The sequence below is a fragment of the Mobula birostris genome, chromosome 5 (assembly GCF_030028105.1).
Source record: "Mobula birostris isolate sMobBir1 chromosome 5, sMobBir1.hap1, whole genome shotgun sequence".
NCBI lineage: Eukaryota > Metazoa > Chordata > Chondrichthyes > Myliobatiformes > Myliobatidae > Mobula > Mobula birostris.
Genome location: NC_092374.1, coordinates 209222196 through 209240212, shown reverse-complemented (window position 1 = coordinate 209240212; position 18017 = coordinate 209222196). Strand labels below are relative to the sequence as shown.

Genomic DNA, 18017 nt, shown 5'->3' with positions numbered 1-18017 from the left:
TTGGAAACGAACCAGCAGCAATAAACTACAGCTGAAGTCTGGATTTGATTTTGAACCACTATCTTTATTAGTATAGAACATAGAACCTAGAATAGTACAGCACAGTACAGGCCCTTCGGCTCACAATGTTGTGCTGACCCTCAAACCCTGCTTCCCATTTAAGCCCCCACCTTAAATTCCTCCATATACCTGTCTAGTAGTCTCTTAAACTTCACTAGTGTATCTGCCTCCACCACTGACTCAGGCAGTGCATTCCACACACCAGCCACTCTCTGAGTAAAAAAACCATCCTCTAATATCCCCCTTGAACTTCTCACCCCTTACCTTAAAGCCATGTCCTCTTGTATTGAGCAGTGGTGCCCTGGGGAAGAGGCACTGGCTATCCACTCTATCTATTCCTCTTATTATCTTGTACACCTCTATCATGTCTCCTCTCATCCTCCTTCTCTCCAAAGAGTAAAGCCCTAGCTCCCTTAATCTCTGATCATAATGCATACTCTCTAAACCAGGCAGCATCCTGGTAAATCTCCTCTGTACCCTTTCCAATGCTTCCACATCCTTCCTATAGTGAGGTGACCAGAACTGGACACAGTACTCCAAGTGTGGCCTAACCAGAGTTTTATAGAGCTGCATCATTACATCGCGACTCTTAAACACTATCCCTCGACTTATGAAAGCTAACACCCCATAAGCTTAAACAACAGGAATTCTGCAGATGCTGGAAATTCAAGCAACACACATCAAAGTTGCTGGTGAACGCAGCAGACCAGGCAGCATCTGTAGGAAGAGGTGCAGTCGACGTTTCAGGCCAAGACCCTTCGTCAGGACTAACTGAAGGAAGAATGAGTAAGGGATTTGAAAGTTGGAGGGGGAGGGGGAGATCCAAAATGATAGGAGAAGACAGGAGGGGGAGGGATAGAGCCAAGAGCTGGACGGGTGATAGGCAAAAGGGGATACAAGAGGATCATGGGACAGGAGGTCCAGGAAGAAAGACAAGGGGGGGGGGGACCCAGAGGATGGGCAAGAGGTATATTCAGAGGGACAGAGGGAGAAAAAGGAGAGTGAGAGAAAGAATGTGTGCATAAAAATAAGTAACAGATGGGGTACGAGGGGGAGGTGGGGCCTTAGCGGAAGTTAGAGAAGTCGATGTTCATGCCATCAGGTTGGAGGCTACCCAGATGGAATATAAGGTGTTGTTCCTCCAACCTGAGTGTGGCTTCATCTTTACAGTAGAGGAGGCCGTGGATAGACATGTCAGAATGGGAATGGCATGTGGAATTAAAATGTGTGGCCACTGGGAGATCCTGCTTTCTCTGGCGAACAGAGCGTAGATGTTCAGCAAAGAGGTCTCCCAGTCTGTGTTGGGTCTCGCCAATATCGCTTTCATAAGCTTTCTTAACTACCCTATCCACCTGTGAGGCAACTTTCAGGGATCTGTGGACATGTACCCCGAGATCCCTCTGCTCCTCCACACTACCAAGTATCCTGCCATTTACTTTGTACTCTGCCTTGAAGTTTGTCCTTCCAAAGTGTACCACTTCACACTTCTCTGGGTTGAACTCCATCTGCCACTTCTCAGCCCACTTCTGCATCCTATCAATGTCCCTCTGCAATCTTTGACAATCCTCAACACTATCTACAACACCACCAACCTTTGTGTCATCTGCAAACTTGCCAACCCACCCTTAGCTATTTATAATACAGTAACTTAAGCAAGATAAACAAAAGTTAACATTGTTATGTGTATATGTGCGTAAATATAACTCCCAAACTATTGAGCTTGGGGAAACAAGGCTTAGAGTCTTGAGATGGTAAAGTATTAAAGTTCAGTTCATCCACGGAATAGGGGATGAGAGAGAAATATTTGTAATCCAGGCTAAATGTCAAGAGAAGGCAATTGTGTCGAATTCCACAGATTCCACGGTGGTAGAACAGGAGAACAGTCGCTGTAGATTTTATCTGTCGTCGTTCCAAATCCACATACGAATTATCACCGGAAATGACTTGTCACAAGGGGTATCGTCTTCAAGTGAATTACCACACCACACCCAGACAAGGGTTAACACATAAGTGGTCTTCACAGGATACCCCAAATTCGATCCACTCCTGTGGATCACACGAGGTGACAACCAGACATTCGATGTATGCTGGATCGATAATTAACCCACCCTTATGGGCATAGGAAAGTTCTGAACAGTGACCCTTGGCCACTAGGTCCCTGGTTTCGATCCTTACATTTTACCTCCTTTGTCTCCATCTGACTCAGTGTCCGTGTCCTCGGTTAAAACTAAACAAGCTGCGAGCGATGTAAACAAGCTGCAAGTCAGACTGATTCACCTTCTTAATCTCCCTTTCTCTGTCATAAAGTGACTGTCCACAGCAAACAAACCCTAGGGATTCATAACAGCGGCCACTCCTCGTTGTGAATTGACTGGTGTGCCAGTAGTTGGGATGACTGTGTGAATCCCTTCCCTCATTCTGAGCAGGTGAATGGCTTCTCCCCAGTGCAAACTTGCTGATGTCGCTGTAGGCTGGATGATCGTGTGAATCTCTTCCCACATTCTGATCGGGTGAACGGCTTCTCCCCAGTGTGAACTCGCTGATGACTCTGTAGGTCAGATGAGTGAGTGAATCTCTTCCCACAGACTGAGTAGGTGAACGGCTTTTCCCCAGTGTGGACTCGCTGGTGTTTCTGTAGGTTGGAAGAGTGAGTGAATCTCTTCCCACAGACTGAGCAGGTGAACGGCCTCCTCCCTGTGTGAACTGACTGGTGTGCCAGTAGGTGGGATGACTGAGTGAATCCTTTCCCACATTCTGAGCAGGTGAATGGCTTCTCCCCAGTGTGAACTGACTGGTGTACCAGTAGGTGGGATGACCGAGTGAATCTTTTCCCACAGTCTGAACAGGTGAACGGCTTCTCCCCAGTGTGAATTTGCTGGTGTCTATGTAGGTTGCATGACAGAGTGAATCTCTTCCCACATTCTAAGCAGGTGAATGGCTTCTCCCCAGTGTGAACTCGCTGATGACTCTGTAGGGTGGAAGAGTGAGTGAATCTCTTCCCACATTCTGCGCAAGAGAACGGCTTCTCCCCAGTGTGAACTCGCTGATGACTCTGTAGCTGGGATGACTGAGAGAATCTCTTCTCACAGACTGAGCAGGTGAACGGCCTCTCCCTGGTGTGAACTGACTGGTGTGCCAGTAGTTGTGATGACCGAACGAATCCCTTCCCACATTCTGAGCAGGTGAACGGCTTCTCTCCAGTGTGAACTGACTGGTGTGCCAGTAGTTGGGATGACTGAGTGAATCCTTTCCCACATTCTGAGCAAGTAAACGGCCACTCCCCACTGTGAACTGACTGGTGTGCCAGTAGTTGAGATGACCGAGTGAATCCCTTCCCACATTCTGAGCAGGTGAATGGCTTCTCCCCAGTGTGAAGTCGCTGGTGATTCTGTAGGGTGGATGACTGAGTGAATCCCTTCCCACATTCTGAGCAGGTGAACGGCTTCTCCCCAGTGTGAACTTGCTGGTGACTCTGTAGGGCAGATGACTGATTGAATCCCTTCCCACAGATTGAGCAGGAGAACGGCTTCTCCCCAGTGTGAACTCGCTGGTGTCTCTGTAGGTTGGATGATACAGTGAATTTCTTCCCACAGACTGAGCAGGTGAACGGCTTCTCTCCAGTGTGAACAGACTTGTGTCTCTGTAGGTTGGATGACTCAGTGAATCTCTTCCCACAGTCTGAGCAGGTGAATGGCTTCTCCCCAGTGTGAACTCGCTGATGACTCTGTAAGTTGGATGACTGACTGAATCCCTTCCCACAGACTGAGCATGTGAATGGCTTTTCCCCAGTGTGGACTCGCTGATGAATCTGTAGGGTGGATGAATCAGTGAATCTTTTCCCACAGACTGAGCAGGTGAACAGCTTCTCCCCAGTGTGAACGCGTTGGTGTTTCTGTAGAGTGGAAGAGTGAGTGAATCCCTTCCCGCAGTCTGAGCAGGTGAACGGTCGCTCCCTGGTGTGAACTCGCTGGTGTGCCATTAGGTCAGATGACTGAGTGATCCCTTCCCCACAAATTCAGCAGATGACCAGCCTCTAACTGGTGCGTCCACAGGTGGGATGACCGACTGAATCCTTTCTCACACACAGAACAGATGAATGGCCTTACCCAGTGTGAACTTGCTGATGTACCTTCAATTGAGATGACCGAGTGAATCCATTCCCACTGTCTGAGCAGGTGAACGGCCTCTCCCTGTGTAAAACAACAGGTGTGCCGGTTGGTCAAATGACCGAATGAATCCCTCCCCACAGTCTTCGCAGGAAGGATGGTCGATTGAATCCCTTGCTCCACTTCTTAAACATCTAGACAGAGACAGCAAAACTGACGTGTTTGAGATTCCTGGAGACCATAAGACCATAAGACATAAGACCACAAGACAAAGGAGCAGAAGTAGGCCATTCGGCCTATCGAGTCTGCTCCACCATTTTATCATGAGCTGATCCATTCTCCCATTTAGTCCCACTCCCCCGCCTTCTCACCATAACCTTTGATGCCCTGGCTACTCAGATATCTATCAATCTCTGCCTTAAATACACCCAATGACTTGGCCTCCACTGCCGCCCGTGGCAACAAATTCCATAGATTCACCACCCTCTGGCTAAAAAAATTTCTTCGCATTTCTGTTCTGAATGGGCGCCCTTCAATCCTTAAGTCATGCCCTCTCATACCAGACTCCCCCATCATGGGAAACAACTTTGCCACATCCACTCTGTCCATGCCTTTCAACATTCGAAATGTTTCTATGAGGTCTCCCCTCATTCTTCTAAACTCCAAGGAATACAGTCCAAGAGCGGAAAAACGTTCCTCATATGTTAAACCTCTCATTCTCGGAATCATTCTAGTGAATCTTCTCTGTACCCTCTCCAACGTCAGCACATCCTTTCTTAGATAAGGAGACCAAAACTGCCCACAGTACTCCAAGTGAGGTCTCACTAGTGCCTTATAGAGCCTCAACATCACATCCCTGCTCCTATACTCTATTCCTCTAGAAATGAATGCCAACATTGCATTCGCCTTCTTTACCACCGACTCAACCTGGAGGTTAACCTTAAGGGTATCCTGTACGAGGACTCCCAAGTCCCGTTGCATCTCCGAACTTTGAATTCTTTCCCCATTTAAATAATAGTCTGCCCGTTTATTTTTTCTGCCAAAGTGCATAACCATACACTTTCCAACATTGTACTTCATTTGCCACTTCTCTGCCCATTCTTCCAATCTATCCAAGTCTCTCTGCAGACTCTCCGTTTCCTCAGCACTACCGGCCCCTCCACCTATCTTCGTACCGTCAGCAAACTTAGCCACAAAGCCATCTATTCCATAATCCAAATCGTTGATGTACAATGTAAAAAGAAGCGGCCCCAACACGGACCCCTGTGGAACACCACTGGTAATCAGCAGCCAACCAGAATAGGATCCCTTTATTCCCACTCTCTGTTTCCTGCCAATCAGCCAACGCTCTATCCACGTATGTAACTTTCCCGTAATTCCATGGGCTCTTATCTTGTTAAGTAGCCTCATGTGTGGCACCTTGTCAAAGGCCTTCTGAAAATCCAAATATACAACATCCACTGCATCTCCCTTGTCTAGCCTACTGGTAATTTCCTCGAAAAATTGTAATAGGTTTGTCAGGCAGGATTTTCCTTTAAGGAATCCATGCTGAGTTCTGCCTATCTTGTCATATGCCTCCAGGTACTCTGTAATCTCATCCTTGACAATCGACTCCAACAACTTCCCAACCACGGATGTCAAGCTAACAGGTGTATAATTTCCTTTTTGCTTCCTTGCCCCCTTCTTAAATAGCGGAGTGACATTTGCAATCTTCCAGTCCTCCGGAACCATGCCAGAATCTATCGACTTTCGAAAGATCATTGCTAATGCCTCCGCAATCTCCACAGCTACTTCCTTCAGAACATGAGGGTGCATTCCATCTGGTCCAGGAGATTTATCGACCTTTAGCCTATTCAGCTTCGTGAGTACTTTCTGTGTCATAATTGTGACTGCGCACACTTCTCTTCCCTGCCACCCTTGAGTGTCTGGTATTCTACTGATGTCTTCCTCAGGGAAGACTGATGCAAAATACTCGTTCAGTTCCTCTGCCATCTCCTTATCTCCCATTACAATTTCTCCAGCATCATTTTCTATCGGTCCTATATCTACTCTCACCTGTCTTTTACTCTTTATATACTTGAAAAAGCTTTTAGTATCCTCTTTGATATTATTTGCCAGCTTCCTTTCATAGTTAATCTTTTCCCTCTTAATGACCTTCTTGTTTTCCTTTTGTAAGGTTTTAAAAACTTCCCAAACCTCTGTCTTCCCATTAATTTTTGCTTCCTTGTATGCCCTCTCCTTTGCTTTAACTTTGGCTTTGACTTCTCTTGTCAACCACGGTTGCATCCTTTTTGCATTCGAAAATTTCTTCTTTTTTGGAATATACCTGTCTTGCACCTTCCTCACTTCTCTCATAAACTCCAGCCACTGCTGCTCTTCCTTCTCATTTTTAACCTGTGAAAAGATTTACAAAATCCATCAATGGGTGTAGGACAACATTTCAAATGAGATCTGACATCACACTGTTACAGTGAGGTTCAACCCAAGTGGAAGAGAGAAATCATATCCTGACTGGGCACAGTACTGGTATCCGGAATGACCATCAATTCCCTGATGCTCTTCCTGTCTCTATAAGAATGAGGCTTTCTGCTTTCTCCAGTCTGTGACCTGGCTCAGTTTGACATTCTCCACTGGTATTATTCCCTGTTCCTGCTGAGCTGCATGGCTGCCTGACCCTACAGTATCTGAAACACTCTCACGCATATAGTCTTTCTTGAAGTGCAGCTGGGATTTTCTTTTACGTATTATTAATTTAAGGTGCCACAGTTTTAACACCATGTAGAAAATTCCTGCTGAGATGAATAGTTGGTCCGCACAGCTGTTAAAAGGACTTAAAGTGAATTTTTGTATTATTTCAGGTTCTTGTCACAGTCATAGAAAATTACAACACAGAAACAGGCCCTTTGGCCCACCTAGTTTGTGCTGAACTATTTAAACTGTTTCCTCCCGTACCCCTACCATCCAGTTACCTATACAAACCTCTTAAATGTTGAAATCGAGCTTGCATGCACCACTTGTGCTGGCTGCTCATTCCACATTCCACTTCTTCTGTGTGAAGAAGTTTCCCCCCATGTTCCCCTTAACATTTCACCTTTCACCCTTAACCCATGACCTCTGGTTGTAGTCCCACCCAATCTCAGTGCAGAAAGCCAGCTTGCATTTGCCCTATCTATATGCCTCTATCACAATCAAATCTCCCCTCAGTCTTCTACATTCCAAGGAATAAAGCCCTGACCTGTTCAATCTTTCCTTATAACCCAAGTCCTCCAGACCTGGCAAAATCCTTGTGAATTTTCTCTGAACTCTTTCAACCTCTTACAACTTTCCTGTAGGTAGGTGACCAAAACTGCACATAATACTACAAATTAGGCCTCACTAATATCTTCTACGAGTCAACATAACCTCCATCTATTGTTGTCAGTACTTTGGTTCATGAAGGCAATGGGCTGAAATCTTTCTTTCCGTCCCTATCTAACTGTGATACCACTTTCAGTGAATTAAGGACTTGTATTCCCAGGTCCTTTTCTGCCACAACACTCCTCCGTGCCCGACCAGTCACTGTGAAAGACCTCCCTTGATAACTCACACTTATCTGCATTAAATACCATTTTGCATTTCTCAAACCATTTTCCCAGTTGGTCCAGATCGCACTGTAAGCCATGATAGTCTTCCTCGCTGTCCACGACACCCCCAGTCTTGGTGTCAGCCACAAATTTGCTGATCCAGTTAACCACACTATCATCTGGGTTACTGATATAGATGACAAACAATAGATCCGGCACTGATCCCTGCGGCACACCATCAGTCACCGGCCTGCAGTCAGAGAGACAACCATCTGCTACCACAGTCTGGCTTCTCCCAAAGACAGTGTCTCATCCAATTGACCATCTCACCTTGAATGCTGAGTGACTGAACCTTCTTGACCAACCTCCAATATGAGACTTTGTCAAGTGCCTTGCTAAAATCCATGTAGACAACATCCACTGCCTTGTCTTAATCCACTTCCCTGATAACTTCCTCGAGAGACTCTGTACGATTGGTTAGACATCACCTACAATGCACACAGCCCTGCTGCCTATCCTTAATCAGTCCACATCTATCCAAATACTTATATAGCCAGTTCCTGCACATACGTCCAATAACTTTCCCACTACTGATGTCAAGCTCACCGATATACAATTTCTTACTTTATTTTTAGAGCCTTTCTTGAACAGCGGAACAACATTGGCTGTCCTCCAATCCTCCAGTACCTCACCTGTCTCTAAGGATTATTTAAATATCTGTGCTTGGGCCCCGACAACTTCTGCACTTGTCTTCCGCAGGGTCCTAGGGAACAACTTGTCATGCTAATTTGCCTTAAGAGAGCAAATACCTCCACCTCTGTAATCTGTTCAGGGTCCATGAAGTTGATGCTGCTTTGCCTCACTTCTGCAGACTGTGTGTGCAACTCCTGAGTAAATACAGATGCAAAACAAATCTCACACATCTATGTTGTCTTCCCATATGGATTACCATTCTAATCTTGCAGAGGATTAATTTTTTCCCTTAACTGTCTTCGCTCTTAACATATCTGCAGAATCCACGAGGATTCTCCTTCACCTTGTCTGCTGGGGCAACCTCATGCTTTCTTTAATTTCTGTCTTAAGTGTTCACTTGAATTTCCTGTATCTCATAAGTACCCCATTTGTTCCTATCTGCCTGTACCTGGTATGCACCTCCTTTTTATTGATCTGGAGATGAAAGTCAAAAGGGGTGATTAAGCTGCACAGTGGGGGGTGGGCATGGGTGGGGGGGGTTAAACTGAAGTTGCAGGAGGAATGGGAGCCTGAATAACAGAACAGATGGTGGAGGGGTTGTGGAGACATATTATTCAGTCCTCAGACAAAGTCTGAATGAAAAAGTTGAGCATGGTGCAGTGAATATGCTGAGCTCTGTATATTTCAATACAAGGAGCAGCGTAGGAAAGGCGGATGTGTTCAGGGCATGGATCAACACCTGGAATTAAGATACTGTGGATTGGGAGAGGCTGCTTTATGGCAAAGGTGTGCTTGGTAAATGCGAGGCCTTCAAATCAAAATTTTGATAGCACAAAGCGGGTATGTGCTTGTCAGAATAAAAGGTAAAGATAGAAACTGTAGGGAACCTTGGTTTTCAAGAGATATTGAGACCCTGGTGAAGCACAAAATGGAGTTGCAGAACAGGGATAGGCAGGCAGGTTCTTATGGAGTGTAAGAAATGCAAGAGAACACATAAGAAATAAATCAGGATGGCAAAAAAAGGCATGAGGTTGCTGTCGCAGAAAAGATGAAGGATAACCCTCAGGGATTCTAGAGATAGATTAAGAGCAAAAGGATTGCAAGGCACAAAGTTGGTCTTGTGGAAGACCGGAATGGCAACCAAAGCAGATAGGGGAGATCTTAAATATGTTTTCATCTCTATTTACTCAGGAGATGGACAAAGGGTCTATGGGGGAGTGTGGGAAAGTGGCAGTAGAATTGTGGACCCTGTACAGCTTAAAGAAGAGAAGTTATTTCGCTGTTCAATATAGAACATAGAAATATACAGCATATTCCAGGCCATTCAGCCTAAAATGTTGGGCCAACCATGTAACTTACTCTAGAAACTGCCTAGAATTTCCCTAGCACATAGCCCCCTATTTTTCTCAGCTCCATGTACCTATCTAAGAGGCTGTTAAAAGACCCTATTGTACCTGCCGTGACCACTGCTGCTGGCAGTGCACTCCACGCACGCACCATTGTGTGTAAAAAAACTTAGCCCTGATATCCCCTCTGTACCTACTTCCAAGCACCTTAAAACTGTGCCCCCTCGTGTTACCCATTTCAGTCCTGGGAAAAAACCTCTGGCTATCCACACGATCAATGCCTCTCATCAATTTATACATCTAAAAAAGACTCTAAACATAAACAAGGAAATTATAAATTGCTTTGAGGATTTGTTAGAAGTATACAAAATTATGAGGGTACAGATAGGGTAAATGCAAGCAGCTTTTTCCACTGAGGTTGGTTGTGACGACAACCAGAGGTCATGGGTAAGTGGGGAAGGTGAAAATTTAACGGGAACATTTGGAAAAGCTCTTTACTGAAATGGTCGTGAGAGTGTGTAATGAAATACCAGCACGAGTGGTGAATGTGAGCTCGATTTCAGAATTAAGAGAAGTTTCATTGGTACCTGGATGGTAGGGGTATGGAGGGCGATGGTCCCGGTGCAGGCAGTTGCATTAGACAGCTTAAATGTTTTTTAGGCATTGACTAGATGGGCCAAATAGCCTGTGTCTGAACTGAACTTCTCCATACTTCTATGACAAAGAAGCTGGCCAAACTTGTTTGGAAGGGAAAAGGTAGGAGTGACAATGGAGCAGCAATAGCTGGAGTTTCTGGGGGCAATTCGGGAGCTGAGTGATCGATACATCCCAAAGAACTGGAAGCATTGGAAAGGCAGGAGGACACAACCCTGGCTGAAATGAGAAGCCAAAGCCAACATAAAAGCCAGAGAGGGCAAACAAAAGAGCAAAAACTATTGGGAAGCTTTTAGACACCAACAGAAGACAACTAAAAAAAAGTCAGATGAACTCAGGGCTTGGAATTATGATATTACAGTCATTAATGAGTCTTGGTAGCACCCAACAGTCTGAGGTATTTAGAGGAACAAAATATCCGGGGCCCCAATATCTCTTGAAAACCAAGGTACCCAGCAACAGTTACCTTTCAACTTTTATTCTGACAGGCACATACAAACCAGACACCCTCAAAATTTCACTTCTGAAGGACTCCCACTTACCAAGTACTCCTTAGCCAGAAAACAGCCTGTCCTGAACCACACGTCAGGTCCTTTCTAATACCATCAAAATTGATCTTTTTCCAATTTAGAATCTAAACCCGTGGTTCAGACATCTCTTTTTGCATATTTATTTTGAATCTCATGGCATTATGATCACTAATTTCTGTCACCAGCCCTGGATCATTTCCTAACAGCTTACTGCACACTTCTATGTCGGGAATTCTACGTACTGATTAAGGACACATTTGACAAACTCTACCCCATCTAGTCCTTTTACAGTATGGGAGTCCCAGTCAATATTTGGAAAGCTAAAATCACTTACTGGAACAACCTTTGTTTCTTGGCATGGTCTGCGATCTCTCAATAAATTTGTTCCTCTAAATCCCTCAGACTGTTGGGAGCAACCAAGTCCCAATAATGGCTACAATATTATAATTCCCTGTCCTCAGCTCAGCACATGCATCGCACCATGTTCAATCATTTGATTGCAGACTCTATCTGAGGTCTGAACAACATCTGACTGGTGTCAAGAAAATGAACTCTCCCTCATTGTCACAAAAACAAAGGAGCTGATTGTGGACGACAGGAGGAATGGAGACAGGCTAACCTCTATTGGCATCAATGGATCTGGGGTTAAGAAGGCATAAACATCACCAAGGATCTCACTTTGTCTGTACATACCGGCTGTGTTGTGAAAAGAGCACAGCAGCACCTCTTTCACCTTAGATGGTTGAAGAAGTTGGGGATGGGGCCTTAAGTCCGAAGGACTTTCTACAGGAACACAATTGAGAGCATCCTAACTGGCTGCATCACTGCCTGGTATGGGAACTGTACTTCCCTTAATCACAGGACTCTGCAGAGAGTGGTGCAGACAGCCCAGCGCATTGTAGATGTGAACTTCTCACTATTCAGGACATTTACAGGGACAGGTGTGTAAAAGGGGCCCAAAGGATATTAGGGACCAAATCCACCACAACCACAAACTGTTCCTGCTGCTACCATCCAGGAAACGGTACCACAGCAAAAGGACCAACAGGCTCCAGGACATCATCTTCTCCCAGGCCGTCAGACTGATTAATTCATGCTGATACAATTGCATTTCTATGTTATATTGACTGTCCTATGTACAAACTATTTATTATAAATTACTATAAATTACACACTGCACATTTAGATGGAGATGTAATGTAAAGATTTCTACTCCTCATGTATATGAAGGATGCATGTAATAAATACGATTCAATTCAATTCACCCTCTCCACTACCTGTTCTGACATTCTGGCTCCCATTTCCCCTTTAACTTATTTTAACCCCCCACATCACCCTCTCCCCCCCCACACTATCCTAATACCACTAGGATATTAGTCCCCTCTTGTTCTGTACCCCTAACTAACGAATCCCCTATCACCCCTTTGACTTTCCTCTGCCAGGTAATCCCCCCCCCCAAACAGTTTCTAAAGTGGTCCACCTGTTGTTATGTGGGACAGCAGAAAGAGTACTCTGTGATGTCTGTTTAACCTCATTCCCCTTCCAGACTCTCACCCAGTTTCCTGTGTCCTGCACCTTGGGTGTAACTCACCTCTCTTCATGTCATACCTATCACCCTCTGCATCTCCTGGATGATCCTGAATTCATCCATTTCAAGTTCCAACTCCTTAAAGTGCAGGGTTACAAGCTGCAGCTGGTTGCACATCTTGTAGGTGAGGGCATCAAGGACATGGAGGTCTCCCCACCTTCCCACCAATGTCCCCTCTAATTTGTAATGACCAGTGTGCACATAAATCTTGTATCGTGCATTTTTCTACCCAGTGACAACATGCAATATGTGCACAGTGAATTTGATATAGAGAGGTATTCATTTTGACAGGTATCAAATCACTGTCGATAAGAACTTTGATCTCCTCTGGGTTCGAACGAGTTCATCTGCACTCTCACACAACCTATGTAGCAGGCCTGTAACGGGTAATGAAGGATTTTCTCACCAGGGCTTTTGCACATTGTCCATATAAGACCATAAGACCATAAGACAAAGGAGCAGAAGTAGGCCATTTGGCCCATCGAGTCTGCTCTGCCATTTTATCATGAGCTGATCCATTCTCCTATTTAGTCCCACTCCCCCGCCTTCTCACCATAACCTTTGATGCCCTGGCTACTCAGATACCTATCAATCTCTGCCTTAAATACACCCAATGACTTGGCCTCCACTGCTGCCCGTGGTAACAAATTCCATAGATTCACCACCCTCTGACTAAAAAAATTTCTTTGCATTTCTGTTTTGAAAGGGTACCCTTCAATCCTTAAGTCACTCCCTCTCGTACTAGACTCCCCCATCATGGGAAACAACTTTGCCATATCCACTCTGTCCATGCCTTTTAACATTCGAAATGTTTCTATGAGGTTTCTATGTGGTTTGCTTGCTAAATTACGCTCTAAATGGTCAGATTTCCAAATATCACTCCACTTCTTCCCACTTGTAAATTCTTCAGCAACTTTTGCATCACCACAATACACACAGGTAACACCAGTTTCTGAATTGTACATAAATATTTCCCCTCAACCCTCCTGAGGAATTGAGGATATATAAAAAAAAATCATTTTGAACCTATGTAACCTCTGGCTAAAAGAATAATTGGGACTGAATAGGAATTTTTAAACTGAAGTAAACTCCCATCTTCAGCGGTTAGCTAAGACCGGCTCACTACCAATTCTCTGCGGCTTGCAGGGAGACACACTGAGAGCTGATAACATTATACATTGTACTCTCATTAGTTGATAACATTATACATCGTACCCTCATTTGAGTAAAGGGAGGAGGCCTCGCCAATAAGGACAGGAATGAACATCTGTCTGTAATAAAATCAGTGCTTTGCAAAAGGAATAACTGATAAGGACTGGACTGTACATCCATCTGTAATTAAAACCTTGATTAAGCGAACTCTCTTATCTAATTAATTAAGTTTTGCACCAACAGACTTGGTGGGCGTACCAGTTCAAATAACATCTTCCAATAGTAATGTATGGGGCTTACTATGTATAAATATACGGCTGTAACCTGACTAAGTCAGTCCAGTTGTCAGTTGGTGGCAGTGCTTACATGCCTTCCCTTTGACAACTGGGTCTCAAACTCCTGCAGGAGAATGCGGAATAAACTGTGGTGTCGATAAGAAGCTAGTTTTATTCAAATTCAACTTTAACATTTGGCGTCACAAACAGGATCCGAATATAGGGAGTGCCAAGCAGACTGTGGTGGGATATTACCTCATGAGAACAAGTTGTAAATTTGATATGGAAAAGAACTGTGGGAAGAAGTGGAAATTGTTGATAAAGGAATGGAAGGAAAAGGCAGATATAAAGTGGAACAGTATATTTTTAGCAAGTTGGAGGAATAATCCATGTGAGAAAGGGATAGAGGTATGTACTGCAGAAGGAACACCAAAGGTTGGGAGACAGTAAAAGCGGAGCATGAATATGTGGATGGGCAGAGTTAATGGCTCCACAAAGACAATTGCCCACCCAATAATGATATTGACCATGAATCAGGCCCCAGACAGAAAAGAAAAACCAGCACAATTTTCTCAGTATGTCCGCAGTACTATACAAATGTATAATACGACCCCGGAAGATTTATTCGGTCTCTGCTGCATGATTCTCTCAGCTGATGAGGGACGGAAATGGAAGGCAAAATTGAGATACCAAACCTATCAATAGTTACAGACAGGAAACCATAATGAGAATGAACAGACAGACCAGATTATTCAAGCCCTGGAAAGGGCTCTCCAGCAAACTGTAAACATCACTAAAGTACTTTAATGCAGACCTAAGCCTGGGGAATCAGGACCAGACTATTGGGAGCGATTTGTGGCCTGCTAAGGCACTTTTGCAGGAGACCAAGCATTTAACAATGGGAATCCGTCCCCCCAGTTTAATGCCTTACTGCTCCAATATTTACCAACTAAGTTAGCCAACATGATTGAAACAAATAATATGGATTGGCCTGACAATGACCGAAATTGTATGCGACGAGCTTTGACATATTATTGGGACCCGGCTTTCGAATCCCGATCAACCCCGAAGGGAACTAATATTAAAGGTGAATATGTTCAATGGTAAGAAGAACCCGAGCGGGCTATATCTGGGAATTAGAAATGGGAACAAAAACCTACCAAGGGACAGATGTGGACAACAACCCGTTTAGAAATTGACAAGCAAGGATGCTTCCTGCCATGGGTAACACCCCTCAGGAAGAGCCCAATGTAATATTGCAAGTTGCCACAATTCCAATTCCATTATGATTGACACGGGGGCAACCACAACCACTCTCGATCAGGAAATAGTATCAGAACAGGGATTCCAGCTATCAGACACTACAATCACTCTGGGTTCGAAGGCACGGAACATACGTATTCATGTAGGTGGAATTCCAGGGGGACCGAGTGTGAGGTTTGATTTACAGTCATCACCATTCTGGGGCGTAATCCAGCAGGGAGAGACTTGCTCTGTCCATTGGAAGTCGAGATTCTATGCACAAACAAGGGTGTCACCCTGGGACTAGCGAACAACCAACAGCTTCCCCAGTTTCCAACCCCCAGTGGTGGGCACTTAATCTGGACTCCATTGCCTTTGAACCCCCTCTGCCAGCGGCCGATTCTCATATGACTCTGTGCGATGACCCTACGGGGTGCCCAACTGAGGAAAGCCAATATTATGCACCCTTGAGTGACAGAAGTTGCCAGTCACGGTGACTGGAGAAGGTTAAGGGAAGAGAGGGCAGTGCATTACTGGCCAAAGTTCCGGATTTCCTTTGGCAACGGGTAGGACTGGTGGTTCCCCATACCACCGTTAGGGTTCGCCCTGGGTTCAAGCCAAAGAACTGGGAGTTCCTTGCCTACACCCTGACAAAACAAGCCTCCAACAGCAAGGAAGACTGGCAAGACTTGGCCATGGGCCAACCCCGATGCTGGAAGGAGTCTGAGGTGAAGACAGGACATCTGGTAAGACCCTCTTTTAATACTGACCGAACCCAAGACGTTGTACCCCATCTCTGGGCAATTTCAGGCCATGAAGTCGGCTGCACCAACTGCCCCCCTGTCCAGATCACCGTGAAAGAAGGACAAACTCTCCCATCCATTCCACAATACCCCCTCAAGCGCAAGGTAACATTTTATGAGGATGGAAGCTCTTTTGTGGATCCAGCAGGGAAACGATGTTCTAGCTGTGTGATAGTGACGGGCAGTGAGATAGTTGAGCAGGCCTCTTTTGAAGCAGCTGTCTCCGCCCAGAAGGCTGAGCTGTTTGATCTGACTCATCCCTGTATCTGAGCAACAGACAAAAGTGTGAACGTTTACACAGACTCCTGTTATGCATTTGGAGTTGTACATCACTACGGGGCTCTCTGGGAACATGGGGGTCCCTGACTTCCTCTGGCCACCCCATCAGTAATGCCACCTTTGTAAACAACTTACTCACCGCTCTACAGCTACCTCGAGTTTTGGCTATTATTAATGTGCAGCCCACACCCACATATCTGACCGGGTCACTAAAGGCAATACTTTAGCAGATAAGACAGCAAAAGGTGTGGTATAATCCTCGGTAGTTGTAGTCCCCTTGGGTTCCCGTCAAGCAACCTGCCGTGACTGAAGCACAACAGGTTTGCCAGACATGCGGGAGATTCGTACTTTCAGGGGGACGCCTCTGAGGAGGAGAGCAAACTGTGGTCCCAGATGGGGTGCCAGAAAGACCCCAACCTAGGCTTTTGGATCACCCCAGTGGGACAGGTTTGTGTTCCTACACAGTTTTTACCAATATTGGTCGATTATATACATGATTGTATACACCTGGGAAAGGTGGGAATGGTTGGTAACCTGTACCCTTAACACCGGGTACGACTCCCTTGCCAGGTGAACCTTTTTTGCGTCTACAAGTTGATTTTATTGAATTGCCTAGAGTATATTGCTATAGATACTGCTTAGTTATTAGAGATGTGTTTAGTAGATGGATTGAAGCTATTCCAACTACCAATAATACTGCTATGACTGTTGAGAAGGTATTATTACGGGAAATAATTCCCAGGTACGGCCTGCCAGAGCTGCTGAGCTCTGACAATGGCCCACATTTTGTGGCGAAAGTAAACGAAGACGTATGTAACAAACTAGCTATCAAGCAACAATTCTACTGTGTACACCACCCACAGGCCACTGGCATAATGGAAGGAACCAATGGCACTCTGAAGAGTAAACTGGCCAAACTAACAGCGGGGACTGGACTCACTTAGTTGAAGGTCCTACCGTTAGCCCTATTCCACATGAGGGTTACCCCACAGGGGAAACAGGGTTGTCACCAGCTGAAATCATTTCTGGATGGCCCATGAGGACACCCTGGGGACCAAGACCTTGTGTACCATTGCTCCCAGAAAGTCCACCAGCAAAATTGGATATGCATACCCTCGGGGAAGAGATGGGGAAATATATATGCCAACTAACCAAGATTTTCCAAGCATTACATTCATAGGTACAACAGGCTTACAAGGAAGAGAACTACCCCACAGAGAGGAGAGACTATCCCACCATAGAACCTGGGAATTTTGTCCTGATCAAGAACTGGGATCGAGGGAAACTCGGACCTCAGTGGAGGGACCATATCAGGTGTTACTGACCACTCCCATGGCTGTGAAACTGAAGGGGCAATCTCAGTGGATTCGTCGAACAGACTGCAAACATATTACTGAAGGGACTGAGTAGAAGGACTCTCTCAGACTAAAGGAAAATGTATTGGTTGATAGTGGAGTGATGAACCCCTAGGTTTCTTGCCGTTGTCTGTCATTTTAAGAGAGAGTGCCTGAGTGACGTCAGCCACCGGCTTTCTCGGCTCCTGTTTGATTCTCGCTGAGAGAGAGGAGCGGAACTACTTGACTATGCAGCGTGTTTACCCTTGCTTGCAGCTTGTGTTTACATAGCTCACCTATGCCCACAAGGGTGGGTTGATTACTGATCCAGCGTATACCGAATGTGTGATTGTCACTTTGTTTGATCCATAGGAGTGGATCTTTGGTTTGGG

General features: G+C 45.3%; 1 protein-coding gene across 1 annotated transcript in view; it reads right to left on the bottom strand.

Moving 5' to 3' along the window:
• Positions 1-1047: 1047 nt before the first annotated feature.
• The window catches only part of LOC140198345 (uncharacterized), a 94892-nt gene continuing 77922 nt past the window's right edge, over positions 1048-18017 (bottom strand). The window contains 1 exon segment of the mRNA XM_072259445.1: positions 1048-4062. Within this exon segment, the coding sequence (XP_072115546.1) occupies positions 2399-4062 (1664 nt within the window). The 3' untranslated portion in view covers positions 1048-2398.